The 11,224-nt window shown below is 49.2% G+C and overlaps 2 protein-coding genes across 2 annotated transcripts; both read right to left on the bottom strand.

Annotated features, from left to right (window-relative positions):
- Positions 1-401: 401 nt before the first annotated feature.
- H310_14951 (hypothetical protein) lies at positions 402-1,952 on the bottom strand (the record flags this gene model as incomplete). Its single annotated transcript, XM_008882931.1, has 4 exons — positions 402-551; positions 605-1,038; positions 1,096-1,210; positions 1,899-1,952. 4 exons carry the CDS (start codon positions 1,950-1,952, stop codon positions 402-404), a joined length of 753 nt encoding a protein of 250 aa, XP_008881153.1.
- A 6,286-nt stretch (positions 1,953-8,238) lies between these two features.
- Positions 8,239-9,337, bottom strand: H310_14950 (hypothetical protein; the record flags this gene model as incomplete). Its single annotated transcript, XM_008882930.1, has 4 exons — positions 8,239-8,874; positions 8,942-9,028; positions 9,088-9,173; positions 9,223-9,337. The coding sequence occupies 4 exons, from the start codon at positions 9,335-9,337 to the stop codon at positions 8,239-8,241; spliced, it is 924 nt and encodes a 307-aa protein (XP_008881152.1).
- Positions 9,338-11,224: the final 1,887 nt, after the last annotated feature.

The raw sequence follows: 11,224 nt of genomic DNA, 5'->3' as shown, positions 1-11,224 counted from the left end.
TGTCTGGTCCATGTACTTGCGTCGTCTGCTGAAGCCTCAGGTCCGTGAACCATCCGTTTTGTTGCTGGACAATTTCGAACCTCACGTGAGCACGCGAGGCATTAAGATTGCGACTGAGGAGGCTGGGTGTATTGTTGCGGCAATCCCACCAAATGCGACAAGCCGCGTACAGCCTTTGGATGTAGGGATTATGGCCCCTTTCAAGCGCCATATGCGCAATTTGTGGCTAGAGGAGGAGCTTATAGAAGGCAGTGATAGTGAGGAGGACGTAGACCTTATGACTGTTCCGGCGCAAAAGAAGCGTCTAGCTATGATTCATCGTGCCATTAAGGCGTGGGCACGTATTACGCCGGAAGAAATTCACCGTAGTTTTGCCAAAGCTATTCCAAAATAATTTTACATCATTCCATCTTGTCTGTCCCCTTGGCGGGACCCCGCTTCAGCGCATGCACCTGACCCGACAGGTGGGTCTGATGGCTGGCCGACAGTTCCTGGGTCGACTGCACTTCTTGCCCTTGGTTCAAGCTGAACATGGGCTCGCCCGCATGCCACTGGACGTTCGAGAACGAGCCATCGACATGTCCACTTGATTAGCGTGGTGGACTAGACTGGGGGAAGACTGGTGCAGCAAGCGCTGGATCGCCGCGACGTGGCCGGTGCGAGTGTTGCGAAGCCGGACGTGGTGGCGGAATGCGCCGACTTGGACGACGTTGGCGGCAATGACGTGCGTGATGGCCCACCGGTTGCCGGGAATGGACACTTCGACGACTTCGACCGAGTCCAGCGCGATGTCGCAAACGAAAGGCACCAACGTCGTGGTCGAAAGAATGTCGTGGACGAGTTGGTGCGTCGGCACCATAATTTGCTTCGTTTTAACTTCGAACATCGTCAGGAGTTGGAGCACTTGCTCGAGGAACGTCTGGAGTCGGGCTCGCTTGGACAGCGCCACCTCTGGACGAGTGTGGTGCGCCAACGGTTTGCAAAGGACCGTCTTGTAGCGCCGAGTGGCGATCTCCATCAGCGACAAGCTCGTGGCATCTAGCGCCGCCGTCGTGCGATGAAGGTTTCATTGTGATAGGATCGACCAACGCGCACCATCGTTGAGCTTGGACGACAGCGTGTGGCGGACTTTGTCGATGGCGCCTGGGCTCACCGCCGCCTTGATCTCTCCAGTCAGGACCTTGCCTTTCCAGGCAAACTCGGACGCAATCTAGACCAGGAGGCACGTCATGGCGAGAAGGACGCAGTCGTGGCTGCAGCGTGAGCATGCCACGTACATTCGACGGATCGAAGCGGGCGCCCAGGACTCGAACCGGGGCTCACTCAAGACACACAACGAGTTTCACCACTGCGCTATCGCGTCAAACGCTTATCATTGATAGTTGTCCATCAATCCAGCTAATTTAAAATACTGGACTTGTTGAAATCCGAGAAATTGGCTAACTGTTGACTGGTTGGCTGGAAATTTCAGCGAACTTCGAAGTACTTCGACCAATGAATTTTGGCTGTGATCAGAAATTCGAAGCACAAGTTGTCCCTTAAAATCTGCCGTTTATTGTATTCGTGTTGGAATCATTTCTCACTTTCCGATTTGACCCATGGAAACCATCCGGATATGATCCGGATAATGGCTGCTGCTCATGTATGAGTGTGAATTGGCATTACTGTACGCAAGTCGGTCAACAGGGGGTGTTACAGTCAATGGCCCGCGCTCCCAGTAGCCTTTGGGACCGCCCTCGGGCCTCGCCCATTGGTTTTGCTGGGCCGGATACCGGCAGTAAACCTTGGCCTTGGTATTCCGATGAGTCCCTGAACAAATGGCACTCATAGATGGGCACTGTTCAATCAACATAAGGTAAGATTCAGCCTTGTTTTCGCTCTATTCAATAATCTCGTACGACTTCTAGGTCGTTCTCAACATCAAAGTCAGGTCGCATTTCGGTCAGCTCCATGGCCCCCCTTTGCTGTACAGCGTCCAAGGCAGCGGCGCATTCCGCATCAAGTTCACACTCGTTGCCGCCATCCGCATCTACAGGCCCGTCGATGATCTTGTACCTTCGAAAACCACTAATGATTATACGCTGTGGTAGGTTTTCCCAAGCTGTATTGACCCACTCAACCAAGTCGAAGCGGTTGGGTGGGGACAGCTTAAAGGGTCCAGAAGTATGGCTTTGAAGTATGGTACGCAAGTATTCAATCCATCGATGACGAAGTGCTGACTAGATCGGTTTCATCCGGGCAACATCTGCAGGTTGGCATATCCATGTAAACTTCGGTTGGATCTTCTCCAGAATGACGTTGAGCTCATTGGCCAAGGTCAATACTTGAAGTATTCAGTAAAGTGAGCACTAAAGTCGTTCCATAGGAGAAGCAAGGGCTTGCAACTGCCTCCACGTCAATTGACGAAATGGTACGTCAAGAATTGCAAGGAAATATGTCCATTCCACCAAGTTGTCGAATATGCGCGACGGGTGGTGTTCATGGAGCTCTACGTTGTCTTCCCAAACATGGACACCAAAGCCGTTGCGGTTCTTAAGGTTGTCTTGAACGACAGTTTTGACTTTGGAGGCAGCCATCTTCAGCACCAAGAACAGTGGGTATTGTACTCCATTCGAATCGGAGTGGTCACATCATCGCACCAGCGACAATTCGCACTATATGGTGGAAATCAGCAACAATCGTTTCATTGACGCGAGACGACGAGGAAATTTGTCACGATTTGTCAATCACTCGTGCGAACCAAATTGTGCACCGATCAAGGTGGACGTTGGAAGTGAATTGCGACTTGTTCTCAAGATCAAATTCGACATTGCAGTGTTGGAGGAGCTGACTTTTGACTATTAAATGTCAAGACTGATGCTGCTTGGTTCGAATATCACCATGGTAGCTCCGATTGTTGTTTACATGCGCCTCCTGGATGTTTCTTAACGTCGGACAGTTGAAAACGACGAAGACGATGTCGCAACAAAACGGCCCAAACACGACAACGACGACATTGAACTGGATGTGTCGGATTTTGTCGACAAAGTCGAGGTTAGCAAGTCGGTCGTGACACAAGTTACACACACGGAAGGTAACTTCGACGTGATTCTCGCAAGCTTTAGCGTCGAGATCGGAATTTCAGCTTCAAACGACCACTGCTTGTTCGTTGCATGGGATTTCTGTGAGGAAAGCAATCGACACCCCTTCCTCGACGACGGAGGGAACCTGGCGGACGAAGCAGCGTCAACACGAATTCTGCGAACCATGAAGAAGCTCGGCCGAAGTGTTGTGAAGTTCGATGACAAATTGTGGTATGACAACAGCCCTTTTGTCGCTCGACGGTTGGCCACTGGAACATCATCGCTTCTTGATGCATTGAAAGACTTGTTTCGTGAGTGTATCAAGTTTCCACCGCGCAAGACACTGCCTCACGAGTTGTGGGGTCGCTCCTGCGAAGTTTTCGGTTATCGTTGCTTGACGACCAAGAACACTTTTGTTTTTGCACAAGTTCAAGACCCAAATGCCTGGTTTTTGTCTCGATTCTACGTTCGTCCTGACAAGAAGTTGTTCGTGCTCAATGCTCAATGTCAATGCAAAGGACACGTTGACGGTGATGGACCGGAACTTACACCTCAACCCATTGCCATCCGATGCCATTTTTTTGTGAACAAGCGCAACTATAGACAGATTTCGCAAACGCTGGTTCTGTTCTATCTGTATTCTATCCTGTCGATTAGTTTGGAACCAACTTGTAGCAAATTGTTGCAGCTGATGCCAAAATCGCACGATTTTACAACCTGTACTTTGTTCGCTGCATGCGCATAACAATTCACTTCGAGTCACCCTTAACAGCCATCATGTCCGATGAGGTGCAACCAGAAACCGACTCCTCAGCACGGACATGATGGAGTGATCCCGACGATCTAAGCCTCCTCACACAGGTCAATAATGATCTTGCTTTTAAACATGCAAAGAACTTCGGCCGTCAGGCACCTATCACGTGCTGCAATGATTACAATGTCGGGGATGCGCAACGCAAGAACGAGGCGTTGGACGCCGTGGAAGTCAAACCTGAACTTCATTGTGGTACCGTAGTTATTTTGTTAAGTGGGAACTTTGGAAACCTCAATAATATGTATTTTTCATGCAATTTCACAAGAACCTCAGCAAGGAGTAGCAACCTTAAAATTAAATAAATATCGAGTTGAAAGAATATTTTGAGGTGCTTTGCGCGGGATTTTAAACCATGGCGCCCAGCGGTCATCGCAAAGAAACAGGACGCCCGTCTATCAAGAACACAGCTCGAACGACACCATTGTACAAAACAGCCACGTTCACCATGTCACACAAGCTCTATATTATGAACGCTGCGAGAGACAACTCAATTGACTACGCATTGGACACCTACTTTCCTGGAATTTCGGGTGCACCGCGTAAGACTGCATGGAAGCTAATTTGTCGTTGGGAGCAAAAGCGGTCGTTGATTGAAGCTGCTGCAAACAAACCAAACCTAATATTCATGAAATCCGTCCGAACTCTTGGAACATCGACAACATTGGACACTGCCACCGAAGAAGGACTTGTGGCGTGGGTCAACGAGCTGAGGAGCGAAGGGATCCCAGTCAGCAATATGCTTCTACAAACAAGTGCTCGTGAGGTTGCAAATGACTTGGGTCTTACCGAGAGCCAATTTCGTGCTGGTTCGACCTGGGTGAAATCGTTCTTGAACCGGTGGAGCCTATCCATGCGTTCGAAAACCCCGCGCCGGTCAGTCCAGCGCCGAAGAGGGCGAAGCAATGCTAACTCAGTTGGCGGACAAAATCCGGCGCATTGTTGATACCAATGGCATTGAGCTCATCTACAATGCTGATCAAACCGGTGTGAACTACGAGTATATACCGAAGTAGACGATTAATGCCACGGGAACGAAGACTGTGTGGGTCAAGGGCTCAGGCCATGAAAAAGATCGCCTAATGGCGATGCTGTTAGCGACTTCATCTTGCGGCTGATGACTTCACCGACGTATTCCACAACGACAGTATCGCGTCGAATGCCGTCCACAATACGTAGTCCCATTCCTCGATCTGGTGTTTGAAAAGCGTCCAATTTTGGCTCTACTAGTGTTTGCAAAGCTCGATTTCCACATGCTGGCCCCACTTGACAATTTTGTCGCTCAAAACATTCCACGCCGCACAACCGATTCATGCATTTGTTTTCGCACACACCGACATTGAGCCATCCTTAAGAAATTTTCATGAGCATACCATGGCAAGCGCACCTCACCAAGTCACTTGCATCCGCCTTGCGAGTATCAATAAGATATTCGTTCTTGGGGACGTGCACAAAAGTGCTGCCAATTAAATCGTTCTTGTTTTCGTCGTCACACTGACTGTGAGTCGTCGATGAAGCTGGTGGTGTCACACAGGACGCGTGTACTGCGACGTCGTTCTTGGCTTCGCAACGTGCAGACTTTGACTATACGATGGAGTTGGTGGTGTTACACGAGACGTTTCTACTTGGACTGATCGAACGCGCAGCAGTTGTTCCACTCGCAGGAGCGTCATCTTTACGTCGTTGACATTACTTTGCAAGGCATTTACTGACAGCATCAACATCATCCGCCATCAACCAAGCAGTGACACAGAGTACTTTACGTGCCATGTAGTTTGTCCATCGCACATTTTCGTGAACTGAGCTTGGAACGCCTCCTATTGGTTTCGCAGAGGCATGGGATGTGTGTGTATTGTAGTATCTGTTTACCATGAGTACCGCGAACGAACCTGCCGCTATTACATACCTCGTTCTGGAATGTCGTCACTCCATTGGAACCTATGTAGAACGTGATGCGAGCTTTGTAAGGCGAGTACTGTGGCCACCGTGCTTAGTTTGTAGTAGCGGGGCATCTGTGGTGCTGCATGTGAAGGTCGTTTCAATTGCCGATGCATGATCCCGCTAATCGCTTCTCTGTCATAAACATTGCCACCACCTCGCCTGCTGCTGCCCATGGGAACGAAAAGGTGGTTTCTCCATCCTTCACTGTTCTTGAAATGTTGTGCTTGTCATTGTCGAGGTTTGTACACCAATCTCGAAACCTTAAAGACACCCAAAATTCACACGCGACGACGAAATCCTGAGCTAAACCTTGCGCTTAGGAAATATGTTTAGCAAGGAATGGCATATTACACGGTTCCTGTGTGACTGTCATGTCACAGAAAATTCATCACACAATCGATGTGTAACTACATCCTTTTCTGTTACACAACGTGTTTGTAGCCTGATCATTCTTCGTAACACAAGTTTGCGTGTAACTTGACCCTCTAGGATAAAATCGAATCACACAATGCTTGTGTAACAGGTTTTGTGCGCATTGAGTATTACCTGTAACACTTGTCGAATGTATTTCTAACACAATGACGGACAAATCAAGGCGACACATGTTAATTACTTTGGATTGGTGAACGCATTTTGATTGGCATTTTCTGAGCTACGGACTTAGTTTCACTCGACAGCAGGCATGGACATCAGCTAGGTCTTAAAGCGAAAGGTGCAGGCATTGAACGCAGGCACAAGCATGCACGAAAGCGACAATACATCATGTCCAAGTTGATACATGGAAGTAGCCGTGTAACTGGGCGTCCAAAACAACGACACTGCGTTCGAGACCTTGGAGCAATGCGCAACCCGTACAAAAATACTTGTCCTCAAGGTTGGTTTCGAAGATGTCGTTCAAGGAAACGCTAACTACCGTCATTGGACATGTAAAACCGTTGATTTCTGTCCATTTGACGTACGAGCATTCAAACGAAAGTCGAACGAGGTACGCACTTGAATTCAAGAGTAATATACTGGCAAGTCTGATTAGGTGCTTATCACACGGACAACTCTGGAGCATTCACACTCTCTTTTACCAAACATGACGACGACCAGAGCATGTTCCAACTCAAGAAGAGCGCGAAGTAATGATGGGTTTTGCTTCCGAAGCGGATGATACTGAGAATAAGATTTTGACGTGGAACGAGATGGACCATGCATGTACTTTCTCAAGACGCTCGAATTGTGAAGAGACATCGAACCCTCTCGAGAGAGGAAGCGGCATGAACAGTTGCTGAATTCGTGTACGAGCAGCCAGCTCCACCAAGAGAAGCCCCCATTGGTCACTTGCGGTAGTGTCCGCACCGCGGTTTTGCTGAAGTGTGGTAACGAGATGAAGTCGTCTTTTACAAGCATTGTGAAGAAGCTTGCAATGGAACGAGTGCGTGGTACAATCGCGGATGGATATCGAAAACTGAATGACTACTGCATACGACTGCTGAAGATAACCACGGTAGGCGCGCGTTTACACAAGTTGCGTAACGTACACGCAGGTTGTGTAACATTTCTATAGGAACGCACTCGTGCTTTGACACTTACCAAGTTGGAACATTCAGGCGATGTGTCCTCGTTTCAGGGTGTTTTCCAAACTTTCCGCAAGAGGCGAAGCCCCTAATGTCTCTTGACGGAGCACACTTGAAGGTCATCTACAATAAATCTGGCGTCGTTTTGGCTGCTAGTATGAAGGACGGCGCAAATTGTAACTTGCTTGTTGCCCTCGCCATCGTACCGGTCAAAAGTGAAGAAAATTGGACTTGGATCTTGCAGCAACTGAAGCACTCGTTCTTGAACATTCCACCTGAATTCTTTTTCATATCAGACAGAGATAAAGGTAATAACAGAGACGCAAGAGTTTGATTCACGAAGTTCTAGGCCTATTCAATGCAGTGAAGGACGAATTTCCACTCGGGTGGCACAGATATTGTATGTTCCACATACTTCCTCCGTTCCATAATTCTGGCGACATTTGAAAAACACACTTTTTCCACATTACTTGCGACATATCTCTAGTATTGGCTCAAATTGAAATGAGTGTATTTTATTGGTTAAAAAATCACTGGGCCAACAAGGATGCTGGGCAGGTGACGTTGACTATGACGGTCCCGGCACGTTGCAGAACATCCTCCTTCAAATGAAGTAAACGAAACTGATTTCCAACATTGTGTTCAATCACCAAGCGCATGACTGCCTGAAGAGTTAGACACACGCACTCGAGCTTGTCCGAAGAGATCGTCTGAAAGGCCGCCAAGGTCGAGCGAATTACGTCATCGATTGAGCGACTCACCACTATGTATAGTATTGTAGCGACTGAATCAATGCAAAAAAGCCAAGATCAAGGGCGTTCATGTCCGGGCTGTTTGGTGGTTGGAGCCGCTCGACAAACGTCTACTCATCAGGGGAGACGCTCACCAAGGCCTCGTTGGTGATGGCACCGTGTGGCGTGGCGTTGTCGTGCCGGTGGACCACGCGCTTGTTGGCGCTTGAGAATCGAGCCCTGACAGCTGGTACGATTCGAGTCATCACGAATTCACGGTACACAGCAGCATCAACGTTCACCAATGTAGCCACGAGCGTGCCAGCTGGGCGGTTGCGGGAGTTTCGAAGAGCAGGCAAGTACCTGACGAAGTGCCACATCCCGATCTTCCCCTCGAAACTGAACCCTCGCTCGTAGTCGTGCCGAGGACGCGCGACCGCCGCAAGGAACATGACCTTAGTGATGAATTTCTTGCTATTGCCAGCGCGTCGCCCAATTGTCTGGCCATTCACAAGCGGGTACTGCTTTCGATGGCCCAGCACTCGTTGTGCAATCAGCTGCGTCGCGAGCTCTGCGTGTTCATCGGCAAAGTAGACGAGGCATGCGGCAGCGAGAACGCCTCCGCCGCGCAAGTGGTCGGGTGAGGTCACGGCAGGGTACGATCGCTGGAGCGACGCCCACAACGCCGCGTGCGTGGTAATCGGAACGAGCGGCTCGCGCAAGTCATGTGAAATCGCTTGAATCGCTCGCAGCTTTCTCGTTAATGCCTGGAGCGCATGCACCCCCGCATCATCAACCCATGCACACTTGTACACGGACAATGGAGTTTTTTACCTGCCGCCGAGCCACAACCTCGCGTGATATCGGTTCCAGTACTTGAGTCGAATGCGTGAGCAAGAGCTGCACCACCTTGGCTTGCGCCTACAGGCAGACGATCAAGCTGTGCGTCGAAACAATGTCGGCGCTCAAGATTGCCGTACCGATAGCGCCGTGAAACACGTTGTCGGTTCAAAGAGGATGCGGCCGAAAATGCCACTCAGTCCTTCCACCGTCGTACCCGCTTTCGCTACAAGCCAACCAAATTCAAATGGGATGAATAGCCGACACCAGTTTACATTGCACGACTCGAGTCAGTGTTGCACAGAGCCGCAGCAGCGTTAGCTTGGCGCTCCAGTGCAGCTGGTGCACAACGTTGCGGAGTTCCATCACTGGAAGCGCGTCGCCTGGCATATTAAACCTTGCGTCGATCCTTGTCCGCATTGAACCATTTCTCGTCCAGATGAACAACATCCCACATGCTGTCGAACTTGAACGTTTCAGGCAAAACGGGGTTTCATGATAAACGGCTTCGCCGGCGGAATTCGCATGAATCGCGCTCAATCGTGCCGTCGCGGAGCTTGTGATGGAGCGTCCCGATAGTCATTCCTGTAGCAACGGACATGTCGCGCAACGTTGATTTCTGACTTTCAGGTACACCCATGACGAGGTTCGTGACGTGATCTTCGTGTAGACCATCTTCAAACCAACGCGGCAGGGCCTGGAGGAGGGCATACAAGTGTTTCGGTGGAAGGCATGCCATACCTTGGATACGGTGGAGCGGTGAAGTCGTGTTTCCGTTGCAATCGAGTTGATGACACCACGCGCCAACTTGCCATTATCAGCGAATCGCAGAAGGCGAGTGATGACCTCCATTTTGAACTCATACGAGAGCTCACATTCGACGCGCGAAATGTCCATGGTGTTGAGGAGCTGAGGTCCCGTAATTTTGAAAAATAAACCAATGATTTTATTATATATTTCACTGACGACAGCTGACGAAGTCAAATTTGGGCGCGAAAACTATGTTTCCACGTTGTCCAGTCAATGCAGAATCCCCTCTAACTTTTGATTTTCTGTCGAACGTGATATGACACATGATTTTTGGAGTAAAAATGAAGTTTTGGGGTCGCTCAGTTGCGAAATTGTCGCCAGATTTGTGGAACAGAGGAAGTAGTCCTCAACATTCTCCAAAGATTAAGATTTCATATGACGACCGCAAAACACTTCACGAAGCTACCGAAGACAAGTCGACTGTTATCATGAAAAGGTTGCAAGAAGATTTGCCAAGAGCTCACAAGAATCTGTGCGGTATTGACCCTGAACTGAAAGTTGGGACCAATGGGCAATCAACAAGGAAGGATTTGAAACGTTTGGCATGAAAATGTCGACTAGTCTGAAGAAGACTATTCATGGTTTGGCATACTCACAAGATTATCAAACCCTGTGTTGACGTACTAATAGTTCATCTCAAAGCTGCAAGCCAAATTTTGAAAAATAAACGAAGTCGTGTTGTAGACGCCAAGTCGAGTCATGCAATGACATGTCGATAGTGCGTTGTACTTCCAAAAGACGATGAATATTGTTTGCAGCTCACGGCTGCATAAACATCTCCTCGTCTGGATTGGCGACATTTTGTTGTATGCGAAAAGTATCGACGAGTACCTGCACGTGTTGGAGAAATTGCTTAACCTCATAGAAATCCACGGGCTTAAGTCGAACCCACTGAAATGCAGTCTCTACAGCACAAAAGTGAAGTGGTGCGGAAGAATCATTGATTGATGACAAAGGAATCCGTCATGATCCCGATCGACTGGAGGTCCTGGGCCAAATCCCATCCCCAGTGAATGCTAGACTGTTGCAGCAATTTCTCTGCGCGACAAACTTGATGAGGGATCACATCCCCGAATATGCGCAGTTGGTATACCACTGACGCGTCGGTTGGATGATGCACTCATCAGGGAAAAAACGACAGATACGGATAGCCCAGAGCATCCTGATTACGTTGAATCCCGAAGAGGAGATCAGCTGGAAAGCTGTACGTGAGATCCTAAGGTCCACGGTAGAGCTCGCTCATCCAGATGACGATGCCACCATGTGTTTGTTCACTGACGCATCGAATGAGGGTTGGTCGATCATACAATAGTCACGCAAGTCCACAACTTTGATGAGGATACACCCATCCACAAGCAGCAGCATGAACTGAACTGCTGACTTGCATGAGTGATCTGTTTAAAGGCGCTCAGTTGAAGTGGTAGGTGATCGAGAAGGAAGCCTATCCGATCGACCGCGCAGACAGCA

The sequence above is a fragment of the Aphanomyces invadans genome (genome assembly GCF_000520115.1).
Source record: "Aphanomyces invadans strain NJM9701 unplaced genomic scaffold supercont1.112, whole genome shotgun sequence".
Classification (NCBI taxonomy): domain Eukaryota; phylum Oomycota; class Saprolegniomycetes; order Saprolegniales; family Verrucalvaceae; genus Aphanomyces; species Aphanomyces invadans.
The sequence above is the reverse complement of the archived record's forward strand: the minus strand, read 5'-3'. Positions and strand labels throughout refer to the sequence as shown.